The 16106-nt window shown below is 40.5% G+C and overlaps 1 protein-coding gene across 9 annotated transcripts in view; it reads right to left on the bottom strand.

Annotated features, from left to right (window-relative positions):
* Positions 1–16106, bottom strand: part of ppfibp2b (PPFIA binding protein 2b) — a 147020-nt gene that overhangs the window by 31779 nt on the left and 99135 nt on the right. For 8 of the 9 annotated variants that reach the window (XM_050072211.1, XM_050072203.1, XM_050072204.1 and 5 more), the window contains 9 exons: positions 13174–13401; positions 10864–10956; positions 5311–5419; positions 2754–2815; positions 2544–2619; positions 2354–2436; positions 2119–2186; positions 1976–2041; positions 508–568 (listed from right to left, as the gene is read on the bottom strand). In XM_050072211.1, coding sequence (XP_049928168.1) covers positions 508–568; positions 1976–2041; positions 2119–2186; positions 2354–2436; positions 2544–2619; positions 2754–2815; positions 5311–5419; positions 10864–10956; positions 13174–13401 — 846 coding nt within the window. The remainder of the gene's footprint in view (positions 1–507; positions 569–1975; positions 2042–2118; positions 2187–2353; positions 2437–2543; positions 2620–2753; positions 2816–5310; positions 5420–10863; positions 10957–13173; positions 13402–16106) is intronic. The other variant, XM_050072206.1, reaches the window with a different exon arrangement.

The following is a 16106-nucleotide window of genomic DNA, read 5'->3' as shown; positions in this document are numbered from 1 at the left end:
TTATGTTGCCAGCTGTTTAGATGTTGATGGCTGTGTTTTGAGTAATTTTCAGAGGAAGGTAAATCTATACTACTATACAAGCTGAACACTGACTACTTTAAGTTATATCAAAGTGTCATTTCTATAGTGTTGTCCCATGACAAGATATAATGAAATATTTGCAAAAATGGGAGGGGTGTACTCACTTATGTGAGATACTGTTAACTGCACTTCACAGAAACTCAACACAATGGCAAAGAAACCAACCACTAACTAGGGTTCTGTAATTGCAAAGCGACGCAGACGAACCACCACTCAAATATAAGAGCTCACAGCGGCATAGGTTACATGTGTAGGCTCTGCGTACAACTATAAATGAGTCTTTAGTGAGCATGTTGATCAGGTGTTTAGTAAGAAATAGCAGCAGATGTAGCATGTTGGATCAGACATTACAGATTAGTTATATTAGATTACAGAAAAATGAAATTCAATCAGTAGCAGTAAATGATTTTATATGCACTAACAAACCTTTTGTAAGGATCCACTCTGCAACTCTTCAAGACTGCTGGAAAGCAACCTGCGCTGATGCCTGAGTAAAAACAGAGTTCAGAGTTAGAAAAACAATTAAATGATAAATGATCGCCACCACACTTACTGTATGATGACTGCCTACATTTTAATGGCCTTACACCACACATTTTTTCAAGCCATTTCACTGTCATAGACAAATTTCCAATGTTGGTATAAAATCATGAGAGTTTTACTTCTGTTGGTGCAGGCTCCTGTAATCTCAGTCGTTGGGTGTAAAGTGGTCATAAAATTCAGTCTGTGCTGTCTCAAGTCAGTCTCAATATGTTTGATATAAAAAAGTTTTTAGTCTTGGCTCATGCAAATACTGAAGTTCATTGTGGTGAACATTGTCAACCATAAAAAGCTGCACTCTCTCCAGCACCAAAAAAGAAGCAAAGCAGCAGCAAACTAGGCTGACAATTAACACAGAGGGGACTCCGGGGAGACGCAAGAATGTGAACAAGTCCCGGTTCTCTTGGACCATGAAAAAGGAGGAGAAACTGGTGAGTTGTAGAGTGAAGAAGAGTTTAATTCAGTGTGTGTCTGATCCACCATCCAGCACTTATTGAGAAATCGTAATTTTTGAAACAGTTCGCCTCCTTTTCATTGTCTCCTCCCACTAAAATAAAGCAGCTAATCAACAGAGGCTGGAAGCATGCTGAGGCAACAAAATCTAAAATGTTCACTTTCTACATGTACAGTTTATCTTCACAGTCTATCATTCATCATTCATTCATTTTCCTTAACCACTTATCAGGGTTGCCCAGTGTCAGTCTATCCCAGCTGACACTGGGCGAGAGGTGGGGTACACCTTGGACAGGTCGCCAGGCTATCACAGGGCTAATGCATAGAGACAGCCAACCATTCACACTCACATTCACACCTACGGTCAATTTAGAGTTACCAATTAACCTGCATGTCTTTGGATTGTGGGAAGAAGCCGGAGTACCCAGGGAAAACCCACGCTGACACGGGGAGAACATACAAACTCCGCAGAGAAGGGCTCTCCCACCCTGGGACTAGACTATATTGATGCTAAATTGACAAGAATACCAATGACATATGACACCTTTACTCTTGTGTTTCAAGAAGTTTGTGTTTTTGTGGATACTCAAGAAATAGTTCATATGTCATATTTCTTAAAAGGGAGTTTGGCGTAATGTTTTCCACCAGCAGTGGGATTGGAAATAATCTGAAAAGGAATCTACTTATAGTCTTGCAAATAACAACCCTGCAAGATCCCCAGTCTTTGTAACATCTTAAAGTGTGTGACTAAAAACACACATTGTCTTTAGATGTAAGAGGGTGTCAGACTTTAGTCTTTATTAAAGTTTTTTCACACTCCTCTAGTGTTTGGTAGCCTGAAAGCAGGGCAGATCTGCACTGTTCAACAGAAGTCATTCAAATACAAAAATCATCTCCTTACCACGATCCGTTAAAGAAGCTTGTATCCCCAGTGGACAACAGTGATGTGTCCATAGAGTTCTGGATACTGAAATGGTACACAGGGGTAAGATTAATACTGAGAAGTGAGACGTGTGTGTGCAGGTGTATTATGAGTGTTTATACCTAGAGTCCAAGTCTCTCTGGTAAGGAGATGAAGATAGCATAAGTGGAGAAGACCCTCTTGATGAAATCTGTGCAGAGACAAAACACAAGTTTGTTCTTTTTAGTTCTTCAGAAACAATATCACAGATACACAGATTGTGAAGTGTTTTGATTACTGCTTAAAATTGCATTCAATTGTTAGAAATTGTTAAAAAAAAAAGGAAAAAAAAAAGGGTAGTGTACTTCATCATCTTACCTCTGACCTGACAATATCAGAGTGTGCTTTGTGTGTGATGGCTCTGAGCCTTAAACTGCCACTCAGCTCCTCTTCACTGCTCCCTGGATGGTGAACAACCAATATTACACAATTATAAAAACTAGGACGGAGAGAGTTGTGTTTTCTTCCCAAACTCATATTTCAGGAGAGAAAGTGATGTCATTCTCACCCTGTGTGAGTGCCATGACGTCCCTCATCTTTCTGTACTGACCAAGCAGAATGGTCAGCTCCTCGATTCGTCGATCCTGTCATCAATAAGACATTAATATTTTGTCTTTTGTGAATTAAAGAAATGATGGAACCCTTTTATTTTCATCAAAACAACTCTTAAAGTGAACTTTCATTACAGCAGTGGTGTAGAAAAACAGGTTTCATTTACCTTTTCATCATTTGAAGCCAACAAAGACTCCATCCCCACCTTCAGCCTCTGGTATTCTTGGTCTAACAAAGAAAAACGAGGTATTGAAATGTTATTTTGGACTCACAGTAGCCTCACGTCTTGTTAATTTAGGGCGTCTGATGGGTGGGTGCCTGATGCGATGTTGGCGACAGACATGACAGCCATGCTAATGTGAATAAACAAGCAAAACAAATACACACTGACAGCGCGACTGCCCATACACCATCACCTGTGACAAACACTGCAGCTTTCCATAGTGACAGAACTGGTGTTGTGTATAGTGACGATGCCAACAAAAAAACAGAAGTCTCTTCTGGGTTTCTACAATTACACTTTCATAAAAAATTAGACTTTTATAGGCAACACAATACAAACACACACACACACACACACACACACACACACACACACACACACACACACACAAACTCAAACAAATCTGGGCTTGATTTCATTCAGTATCCTTTCAATCCAAGAACATATCTTAAAGGGGAACTCCACCAATCTTTAAGGTAATTTGACCAGTACTACATTTTTGGTTCTCCATACTACTCAGCCTGTCTATACAGTTATATAATGTCTTCTGCGTCTTTGGAGGAGTTGTGTCAAATCTGTGAGCATAACCTCAATGATGACCTCAGGTTATCTCAGCTCAAGCTGCAAATTTAGAACAGAAAACCAAGGGTACAGACAGGGAGGGTCTAACCAGATGCTACTGGTTGCATTGTGGGAATTAAATGCAGTGTTTTTTGGGCTTGACCCATACTAAAGACCAAGATAGGCTTGGACAGTATCATGGTATTACTGTATACCAGGGTTTTCAGAAATCCTGACAGTGCGATTGTCCATACTGTCATACAGGCACTCCTCTCTCTATTAACACACACACACTCATACCATATTATACTGTATACCCTGGTAATATTTCAGGAAGGTATGAAAAATTATATACCGCCCAAGCCTAGACCAAGAGTCAGAATTTATTGGCCTCTGTTGCATCAATTTTGACTATTCTTCTCCTCCTGCTCGGCCAAGTTCTTACGGAAGTAATAATTGCTGAATACTAAATTGCTAGATCACCCCTTTAAAATATCTGGCTAAGGCAAATCAAAAGAGACTTACGCTAAAATCTGACATTTTAGATGGCATTGCACATCGAGGTTTATACACGCAGATACCACGGCCACCGAGAATTCTCAAGATAAAGAAGATAAACAAATAGTTTGATCAGACATCTACGATGCAGGTGTTTGCTTGCAGTTTGTTAAAGCTCTGGTAGGCAGTTTAATTTTGGTGTCATCGGCCAAAAATCCCATCCTAGGGGTGTTTTGTAATTCAAGTGGTCTTCAGGCTTTAAACAATCTAGGATATGGGAGACTTTGGCCAATCACATGTCATTTCAGGAAGAGAGGGCATTCCTATTGGCTGTTCTACAAATGCACATGCATGTTTATGTCCCTTCAATGAAAGCCTGATTCAATCAGCAGACGCAGCAAACCGAATGCGCAGCCAGTGCAAGCACCAGCTCTGGGGGACGGGACTGTTCCGAATCCCGCCGGATCAGCAAACTCTCTGTTGCTGCTGGTACACAGCTTAGACCCCACACTGCTGCTGGCCACCAGCTCACTGTGACATCCAGGGGAGGACAGGTTTAGCTAAAGCTGCTATCCATAAGTTTCTCGAGCTGCTGCCTGACTCCTCCCGGGGAAGCAGTCCACAGAGCAGTGGCAAGCGAGGTGGAGGGACAGAGCGGTGGCTACCTTTTCTTGGCTAATTCTTGTCTCACTTGTGGTCTGAGCTGTTCTTACTTTGCCTGATTTCACAACTTGTAAGGATTTTAAAACTGCAGTTGGAACCTTAATGACTGATACTTCTCATTTGATTTAAAATACGCCACTGTGGAGGCAAGAGGCTGTGGCATTAGCGGGATAAAACCCTCAATGTATGTACATTCCATGTTGCACTGCTTGACACTCTCAGAAAAGCTCTAAAACCATGCCAGCCAGAAGGTTTGAAAGGATGCAGAGTCTTACAGCACTTTGATTTAATGAAGCTTGAATGTTTACTACAACCAGCACAAACTTAAGCTCAGGTGTGGTCAAATCTCAAACCAAACACTCCACCAACACACACCTGATAATACTACTACTAAGCTTAAACATTTAAAGTAATCACTTGCTGTTTTCATGTTTTGGATTTGTAGAGATTTGAGTCAAAAACACTTGGGAACACTACATAAATATTTGTTATGATACAAATTGAGAAATCAAGTTGTCAAGTGGCCGTATAGGCAGAGCAGTTTGGTTTAAAATGAGACCCCTAACGACAACACACCATGCCTTACATTTGTTAATCAGCTGCTTGATATACACCTCCTCTACAGCAGAGGTCAGCAGAGAGTCAAAAACAAGTCAAGTATACAGCAGAGGAGAGAGGGACATGTTGATTAGATATTACAGTAAGTGGCTCTAATGCACACATCTGCAATGACAGATGTGGACCTAGAGTGAACAGTCAGACTGTCAGCTGTGTGTACCTCTCTCTGTGTCACTGGCTGTGCCACCTCTGGCCAGCAGCTGGGTCTGCAGGCATTCGATCTCAGCATCTTTGGAGGCCAGGAGCTGCTGCAGCTCGGATATCTCTGCCTGTGGAGGAAGACAGAGTACAAGTCAGTGATCTGTGTTAGACTTCCAGGTCACTGGACAACTAGGAGTTGTAAAGAGTTTAAAGGAACACTTCATCCACAAAATGATCATCTGTATATCAATTACTCACCCTGTGTTAGTAAATTTGTGAAGAAAAGTTTGTTTTTCTTACATTCCATTCATCCACAGCGAACGAAGAACTCATAAACAAAGACAATTTTTGATGAATTGGAGTAACATTTCTGCATATGAGAAGCGCACCTGGGAAAATATGTATGTTTGAAGTCTGCTTGTGCATTCCAGAGTTTCTAAACAGATGTTTTGATAAAGTTTTGTTGTTGTTAAACGCACCCACCTTTTACTTCAATTCATCAATAATTAGCACATTTTTGGATTCTTCATTCACCGTGGAGGCATGCCAGAAAAACAAAGTTTTCTCTACAAATTCAGCGTAACAGGGTGAGTAATTGATAGAAAAATGGCAATGTTGTGGGCGAAGTACTCCTTTAGGTCTTTGGTAACTGGACTTGTCTTTTAAAAACAAGAGTATTTTGTCAGGTTTACTGGCTAACTGGACGGATAAGAATTTAAACTGTATGTGATTTACAGGCTGATGTCTGATGGTTCTCATATCAGAGGCACCAGAGTCACATGAATGAAGTGTGAATTGTCAAATCACTCAGGAAATGATAATAGACAGCACTGTGAGCTGTTGATAATGCAAGTGCATCTCCTCAAAACATAGACCAATACACTGGGAAGAGCTCAACCATAGGTATTCCAACTTCCGACAGCTACTGAATATTATCAATACTATTGATATACTACACCCCCTAACTGATGATATTGAAATATTTTACTGTAAAAACTGTGTCTGAATCTATTTGTTCTGAATTCACCTCTTAAAAATGAATTCTGAAATATTTTGACATGCAGTTGCTCAAATTTGATTGGTCAACTTCAGATACAAAAATTTAAGTTGACAAATTTCAATTAGCAACATCCAGGCTTTCCAGGATGGGATAGGCAATCAAACCTGAATGTTTATGTATCAGTTGCACAAAAACAGAACAAACTGCACAACTAACCAGAGCCCCGTCGTTCTCTCTGTCATTTTGGGTTTGAGCTGCTTTCTTGGATCACATGACTGACAAACTGTGCTCTGATAGGCAAAAAGGCGGTTTGATTGCATTCAGGCTTAATTGCCCATCCTGTCTTCCGGATGTTGCTATCTGAGTTTTTTTTTGACTTGAAGATGTAGATCTGAATATGACCAATCAAATTTCCGTAACGTGAATCTGTTTTTTTTTTACTTGAACCTTTACATCTGAATTTGTGAACATTGAGAAAAAAACCAAAACATTCAAATTCAGCTTTTGAAATTGCAGATTTCTCTCCATACCCACAGTACAGTATTTTGGCCAAAACAGACAGATTATTAGAAAGAGGAGTCCATGTATATTCATGAGATGCACCAAGCAGTCCAACATCTCAACATCAATTTTATTACTGTGGCACTGAAGACTCTCACATGACTGCCTCATGACTAAAAGCTAAGGGCTTGTTTAACAACATTTTTTTTCCACCTTTCATAACTTCCACTGAAGCTCACATGACAAACTGATAAATTAAACACTGTTTATAGTTTTGGTGCTGCAGCGTCCCTACTTTGATTCCGACCTTTGACTTTGATTCTCCCCCCTTTGCTTTTTCTGGCTTCTTGATCACTATTGACTGTCCAATAAAAAAGAAAAAAAAAAACAAAACAGTTTACCCGTATCAAAGTGCCCTGGGGGCCTAGAGGCTAAATGCTGACCATGAATCGCAAAGTCCTGAGTTAGCGCACCAGTGCATGTATGTGTCCTATTTTTGAGCTTGCGACTTTGCTTGCATCTAGCTTAACAACCTAATCTGAGTTGAAGATAAAGGATAACACATAATGGGGACAAAGCAGCTGAAGAACAACAGCAGAGAACAGGTGTGCACAGGCATGCATGTTTACATTGGGGGTATGCTATAAACCCAAATTAACACCTCCTCCAGCTGCCTAACAATAAAAGCCATGACACCAAAGATGCCTAGAAGCCTACAATAAAAGCAAGACAGAGTAGTGAAGTGGGCTGAGTTATGGTATTAGTTTGTTTCCTGTATGTTCCTAAAAAATGACTTTTTTCCATTAGTTTGGTAAATTGAAGGACACTAAATACTGTAGGGTCTACAAAAATTATGATTAAATTCGTCCACTTTGAACAGCATCTGTCAATGGTCACTTCACTGCCTGCTGAGGCCGTCATACTGAAAAACCGCCTGGTGCAGCTTTATGTGCACGCTTTGATAGATAATGATCTAATATGGGTGATCAACCCAATCGTCAGAAAAAATGTTAACACGTTACCATGTAGTGGATTGAAACTTAACATTTCAAAAATGCTGTAGTTAACGTGTGGTTATTGTTCGGAAATTATAATGTGTTGGCCTAAAATACCCCATTTGGGAGGCACAATCCTGGCAGGTTCGTGGTTAAAAAAAAAAAACATTAGTATTTGGGCCACAGTATATACTGGAAAAGCAGTGAGGTCTGGTTTTGGCCCTAAAAAAACAAAACAGCTGGAAAAACTGCAAATGGTTGCCCCAGAACACCAACATTTGGTGTCCAAAAAGCCGCTGGAAACACAGCAATATCTTGCTAAATCACAACCAGGTTTGTTGTTTGTTAGTCTCTAAAAGTGTTCTGCAGCTTGGCAGGTGTGCTACCTGGGTGACACACCATTCACCATCCCCTCCTCCTCCTGATGACAAGGTCAGCTTACATACTACATCCCTTACCAAATGTTAATATGATACACATGACATGTGCAAATGTAACCTTTTGTGGTTTGCAGAAACCTACAATCCCAACATTTTCTTCTGGTGACTGGGCCGGGGTGATATGCATGATCACAAACAACTGTATACACATCATAATCATAGACTTACATCATCCATGCAAACTCATGAAGAAAACAGAAAGAAAGAGAAAGTCAGCAGGAGCAGCATGGATGTCCCTTCTTCCTCTTCTCTTCTCCTCTCCTCTTCTTCACACTACCATGTGAGCACATACTGCACACCTTGTCAAAATCAGAATGTTCTACCACTTATCTTTTTCCCTCTGTCTGTCTGTCTCCCATTCCTTCTCACTTGAATATTTGTGATTGAAGTTGAGCAACACATCACAAGACCAACAACACAAGGAGGATCAGGAGGATGAAGAAAAGAGGAGCTGCAAGCGCAAAATAAGGAAACTACGAAGAAAAGGAGGAAGTGGAGAAGCAAAGGAGAGCACAGGTGGGGAAGAGGTAGAAAAAGAGGAAGACAGTGGGAGGCAGAGTGTTAGCTAAAGGACCTGGCACTAATCAGAGGAAAGGAACAAACACAGAAGTGACGAGCAAGAAGACAAGAGGCAGAAGAGGAGGAGGAAGAGGAGGCACCTGTGCGCTGCGCCAGCGCTCCTCCCAGTGCTGCTTCTCCAGCTGCGTGTGCTCCACAGTCAGCTTGAGGCTGGACAGCTGGGTCATGAGCGACTGGTAACACACATGAAGAGAGTAAGAGATAGAGAGCTAGAGAAAGCAGAGACACAGGAAGAGGGTAATGATGGGTGGTGATTTAGAGATGAGGAGAAAGAAAAGAAGAGCGGAAAAAAGTGGAGAGAGCAAGCAGCAGAGAGGAGAGGGGTTAATAGAGAAGGAGAGAGGATACAGAGTGGAAGAGGGAGAGGAGGAAGGAAGCACTGTAAGCACAGAGAAAGCAATGGCAGTTTGCAATAACAAACAATGTGTTAGGAGAGAGATGCTTTTTTAATCAAAAGATATTAACCTCTTGAACCCTGTTGGTCCATCATTATGAAGCCAAAAATGACTTACTGCAATTTTAATCTTATAATCCTGAAATCAGTCTTTCACTGAATTCTTTAAAATAGCCTACGGTGTTGTGTTGCCCCCCTTCATACAGCTGCTCTGCATTTACAGGGATACATTCCCTAAACAATCTTTGACATTTAAAGGCATAGGTATATACAACAGATTAGAAAACCAGTTACACATAAATGGCCAAGAAATTACTTTTTTCTGGAGGAATCTAGTTTGCACGACATGATACATGCAGTGACTGCTTTGTGTGCTACGTCATCTTGGAGTGCCGCCATTTCTGTGGTGCTAAGTAACAGCAGCAAAGGTTGAAGCTCTTATTAAATTATCTCAGCTAATGGATGGCAAACTTTGGCATACAATGTAGAAATTATTGAATTTCTGCCAAAAAGAATTTATTTTTCCATGGTTAAAAAAATAAATAAAAAATTCTACCAAACATTAGGGGTGGGGGAAAAATTCAATACAACATGGTATCATGATCTTTTTGTGTGACATTATTGTATCGCTACATGCACGGCGAGTATATATTTTTTTATTATATAAATTCTAAATATTACAAATACAAATCAAACTTTTGGTAGCCCACTAAAATAATACAATCAATGTATTTTTCAGTCCACTAGATACATTTTGTTGCAATAAAAATGACCTGTGGGATGATGAAGTGAGATGAACAGATTGAAAACTTTGTCAACATTTGTTTTATCTAAAAAGATAAAGTTAACCTTTGGGGACATAATTTGCAGTTGAAAAAAGGTATTTTATTGCAATATATTGCAATATATGTTATCCCGATACTCAGCATATGGAAATACATTTAAGATCGCAATAACACTGTATCGTGACCTAAGTATCATGATAATATCATATCATGGGGCCTTACTATACATAGAGCTGCAGGCGTTCTGTCGATATGTGCTACCTATTAAGATGTGCTACTTTGCCGTTCTGCACATTCTTGCAGTATACATGGTGTGAGCAGTGGTGTAATGATTCTGTAGTGGGAGCATTATATCATCTACTGACATATGTTACGCCTGTAATCTCAAATAAAGATGTCAAAATAAAGTTTTGTGTTCAAGAATGTAATTTATTAGGGATATGCAGCTCGTTTTTTTTTTAATTTCAGCATTTTGATTGCAGTCCCTTTCCCATTTCCAAATGGTTAGGGTAAGGTTGCTTTACTCACATCATACCAAAATGTTCTTTTCAGTTTCATGTATGTTGTTGTAATGATTGTAGCCATGCGGGCTATAGGCACAGCACGTGACTTTGATAAAGATCTGATATAATGAGACCAAATGAACCCTGCAGCTGTTCTTATTAACATTTCTCTATGTACAGTACATTGCACATTTTCAACTCTGTCACTCTTCCATACAGACCGCTGGAATCTATAACACTAACTCATAGTGAAAATATATTTCTCCTACTACTCCACTGCAGAGCACACAACATATGTCCTATATGTTTGTATGTTAAAGCAGTTCAGGTTGGCTGATCACAAAGATGTGAGGTCATTATGCAACATGTGAGTACCTTGGTGGCTCTTAGTTTCCTCTCATACTGGCCCTTCTCTCCCTCCAGTTCCTCCACTTTGCTCTTCAGCTGCTTCACTTCTAAAAGCAAATCCTGCAGAAAAACAAAACAAAACACAGCTTTCTTTTACTTCATACGTTTTTTTCAAAGCCAGAAGTGTTCTGACATTTCTGAAAACTAATAAATCTGAAAATTATGTGAAACCCATCTCAAAGTTAAAATCATGATTGAACTGTACACATGCCAACATATAAACAGGAGGGTATTCAAACATCAGGTTCGCATTCAGTGCAGTTATAAAGGACCCAGGGACTCAACAGTACAGTGGTTAATATAGGAAACATGATCCTCCTGAAACAGATACCACAGCGTGCAGTTATCAACAACCAGGAAAAGGATGAACCTGAGGACCCAGAACAAGACTGAAAGCTGCCCAGGCTGCCCATCTGTCAGCCGAACACTGACACTGTCCAAAGGAAACCTTGTACAGCAGTAAATATCATTATAGGAACAGTAACACGACCCATCCACCTGGTCAGTGTAGGAGGAAACAGACGGATGTAAACTTTGTTAGTAGAGGGAGGAACCACTGTCATGCAAGCAAACCACATCAAATCAAATAACAACACAATGCCTGCTCCACAACCCAATTTAAAAGATTTATAAAGACAAAATGTTTCTTTTTACAAATGCTTCAAAGACTTGAGGAGTAACAATAGGTCTTACAACCCTACAATAGCTATGAGTATGTTTCTATTGTAAGTAGGGATGCACCAATGATGAAACTGTGGACTGATACTGATGTTTAAAATAACATTTTTTTAAAGTGTATATTTCTTTGTTTCCCTGGCACAAAATGGGGAATAAATAACAACTCTTTAATAGTTATTTAGCCCTTCATTACATAACCTTTGAACTAGGGCAAATTCAATCACACTAATTTCTAAAACATCCTTTAATATAACTTTATTTCCCATGAAAAACATCTTTTAAAAAACAGCATTTTTACTATATATCTTACTATTTATCATAATTCCCTCTCTAACACTTGTTTTATATTGCTGTAAAAACCCTAGTTTCTTGCTGAAAACTCAATTTTACAAAATGACATTGAACATAATATTGTAATATTATAATTTGCCTTCGACCAATACTCATTTCTACTGACAGAGTTTGAGATGAAATTTTGTTACCTTCTTAACCTGTCTTATATTTAAATGTTTGAAATAAAGTATATTTAAATCCATTGAATATAGCTTAAATGCATCATAACGTAACTCAATAGCCCCTTTTACATTGCCTCTCTAAGGCAGGAATTTCATGCCGCTATGCCACTTCGCTGTTCTGTATAAAAGGTACAGTTGCGAAAAGGAGGGACAGAGTTGTCTCGCCTTTAAGGCATCATCTGAGGTAATAACAGCACCGACACAACATCTGTGTAAAAAAAGGACCATGGGTGGCACGTGCGTGATGTTTTGAGAACATGTTATGCGTGCGACCCACCACAGGAGATTTAAAAAGTAGCTGATAGCAGTTAGCAGCTACTTGAACTGTGGCTGACAATGGCTGTACATTGGGAGAACAGGATGCGATCAGCTGCCATATAACAGAGACAGTAAAGGATTGTTATTGCCATGTTAATGCTATTGTTACTTGTTGTTACAATTGTTACATCCTCTGTTATCTGTTAGTTCCAGCTAGGGTGCATCCCCTGAAGCACTGATATTAAGTTTATTGCATCCTTTTGTCTGTGGGGCGAGATCTCTGTTTGTCCCAAATATGTTTTCTATTGTCCCCTGGACGACAGGACACAGTTAGTAAATCCTGCTTTTAGCATGCAAAATTTATGTGACATGACAAAAAACATCGGTCACTGTCATTGGTGAATGTCATCATATTGCTGATAGCAATCAACAAGTGCAGGCAGTCAACAAGGTGAATATCATAGATATCGATGTTTAGCAGATAAATCGGTGCATCCCTAATTGTAGGGTTCCTTTTTTTTTTTTTTTTACCATATTGTTACTGACTAAGCTTCAGCAGCCTTAATAACCCCTCAAATGTATGAAAGTATTTGGAAAATCAATCAGAGTCTCCATGTCTGCAAGAACCAGAGTAGAGCGCGACCCCGGCATCCTGCAGTGCACACACACAATCTACAGACACACCACAAGAGAGGTTGTTAGTTTGATTCTGTGGAAATATCCAAATACCGGGTGGTGTGTGGACTGGTTAAAAAGGGAGGAGAGAAGAGGAAAAGAAATGATGGGGGAGAAGGGGAAGATGAGTTCATCCATCAAGTCTCCCTACGTGTACATTCAGTCCTCCATTGTACATCTGGGCGTCAGAGCCAGACAGGCTCAGGTCTGAGCTGGCTAACCCGACCTGAGGGCCGTGGCCCTGGGCTTGGCTGCCTCCGGGCTCCCCCTGCTGGGCCTCCCTCTCCTCCAGGGCCCGTTTCTCCTGGATACGAGTGCTGATCTCCTCCTGAAACCTGCACATCTGCTCCTGAAGCTCACTGATGAAATTTACCACACACTGGGAGGGGTGGAGGACAAATGAAGGGCAGCAGAGGAGATGAATTGATGAAGAGAAAGGGATAGGGAGGAAAGTGAGTTGTGAGAAGAGGAGAGGAGAGGAGAGAATCAGACATGATAATTGTTAATCTAGTTAACATTTGGGAATGCCTGTTTCCATATCTGCAGGACTGTTGGCTTTTACTGGGAAAACTCAAAACTTCTTAAATTTTAAAAGCATCTGAACAACATATTGCATCGTTACACGGTTATTAATATCAGAAATGACTGCATAAGAAGGAACTGAAACTGTAAAATAAAGACATTTCTTAACATGAGGGAGAGAAGACATACCCATCAGCAGCACAAATGACACACAACCCATACAACTATGCAATTTATTATCCTCAACCTGTACAAAATGAGTTAGTGTTTGGGTGGTGAGAGTGTGTGAGACAGATGCAGGCCAGGCGTAGTGCCTCACCGTCTCACATTGTTGGGAAAGTGTGAGATGCATGTTTGAGTACACCACTGAACACACACTCAGTCTTTCTGCTTGAATTCTCTCTTGGTATCATGTGAGGACAGACAGGAAGAGAACAATGCGTTTATTTTCAGGTTATTCTGGGGTCACTGCAGAAAGCAGACGGTCCAGAAGAGTTTGGAAAGCAGAGGTAAGGAGGCAAACACCATCTGTCATCTTATATGAGCAATGAACTTTTAACTTTAAAAAAGAATTCAGACATTAAATTTGGAAAATGAATTGTGTGTGTGTGTGTGTGTGTGTGCGTGTGTGTGTGTGAGACACAGTGAGCAGAGAACAGAGGCAGTGTGACCAGAAATGATCGTAAAACTTGTCTCAGCATAATTTTTCTTTCATATTCATTCAGCATAGACACTGTGGCCAAGTTCATGGGTGTAACTTTGGTTTGAGAGGTGGGTGGGCCACAAAAAACAGTGGGGTCTGGGGCTCTTTCACAGGGAAAAAAAAACATTGCGATTTGAATCCCAATTCCTACATTTAAAAAAATAAGGTCTGGGAAAAAATTAAGTTGGTCATCATGCTAAATTCTGCCAATAGAGTACTACATATATCAAATATGCTACTTCTCTGTGGCTTTTTTCCATACGGGTGTATTAGAGCAAAATCAGCAGCTCAGTTCACATTCTCACCAGAATCTGACAGCTGGCCAAACAGTGGCGTACTAAGCACAATATCTGTAATTTAAAAAAATATGTTTTTGAAAATGTGAGGGGACATAAAGAGGATTTTGGACACCCCCTTCAGTGAAAATGACACCTCAGCCCAAGGCTGAGAATGGTAGGGAAAACCCTGCTATGTATTCTGCCATCATGTTGGCGACATTCATAAGGCTTCTGTCCACATGGTGTTTTTTTCACAATGAGGGGAGATGCATACGGCTACATGCAGCCGCCTGGAGAAAATCCTTTTTTTTTCTTTCCAAAGTGCTGTGGCTTTTTTGTGTGGCCACTCCAAGCGTTTCTACTTTGAAATCTCTGAACTTTTCAGAAAGGTGCTGGTGACACAGACACCGCTTCTTTAGCTAGACTACTGTCACAACAAAGACAGAAAAGCCCATGTGTGGGAGCAGATTGGCTGGACACAGAGTGTTGCTGGTCAGTGTTGTGCTAATATCACTGTATGCTTTGTAAGTTTGTTGTTAACTGTGTAGTAGGCTCTCTGTTAATGTAGTGTTATGTTAGCTACCTAGCTAACCTGACATCGTATCCTAATTAGATGTGAGCGACAGACTATCGCGCTGCATCGCATTACATCGGACGCTCTCTGTCCACACTGGATCCATTAAATATGGAATGCTGTCATATCATGTTATTTGTTTTTTTTTAAAGATATTTTTGGGGCATTTTTGCCTTTAATTGATAGGAAAGCTAAGCGTGAAGGGGGGAGAGAGAGAGAGGGAATGACATGCAGCAAAGGGCCACAGGCTGGAGTCAAACCTGGGCCGCTGCGGCAACAGCCTTGTACATGTGGCGCCTGCTCTATCCACTAAGCCACCGACACCCCAGCATCAATATTGTTTATTTATGTAAAGAACATCTATCAGCTAAGAAAGTGGGATACAGTTAAATAAATGGTGCATCAGAAAATGTTTCACAGGACAAATGCTACCAGGCAGCCACAGACTCCTCAGAAAGGCAAATGGATGGACTGTTGTGTTGTTTAAATCAATACATTTGACTTTGTTGAAAAAAAGTCCCTCAGAAAATATATTTGATGTGAACCATCTTTAAGCTCAACAGAGTTTATAGCAAGCAGCGCAAGACAGAAAGAGACAGCAGACGGACAGACAGACTTACAGAGAGGAACAACAGACATCTGGGTAGACAGAAGAATTCACACAAAGCTTCTCTTGAGTCTACTGCCTGTTACAACTTTTACAGCCAGCTACACAAAAGAAAAAATGCATGGTCATCCATTTGTTCCTGAAAAGCTGGTGTTTTAGTCATTCTGTGTGTTCATCAGACAGCAATGAGTGTGTGTGGTGTTGGAGTGGTTTCCTGAGGTGAAAGTGTTTGGCCCTCAGGAATGCTCAGAATGGATGCCTACCATTCCTCCTGTCAGCCGAACGGAGCCCTGCAGCTGTTACAAACCACACACACACACACACACACACACACACACTGCTGACAGAAATGTAGACCGCTGTCAGTTGCCATCGTAACATGACCAAAGCAAAACACCAC

This window comes from Epinephelus moara, chromosome 20 (genome assembly GCF_006386435.1).
Source record: "Epinephelus moara isolate mb chromosome 20, YSFRI_EMoa_1.0, whole genome shotgun sequence".
Lineage (NCBI taxonomy): Eukaryota > Metazoa > Chordata > Actinopteri > Perciformes > Serranidae > Epinephelus > Epinephelus moara.
Note: the sequence above shows the minus strand (reverse complement) of the source record. Positions and strands in the feature narration are given on the sequence as shown.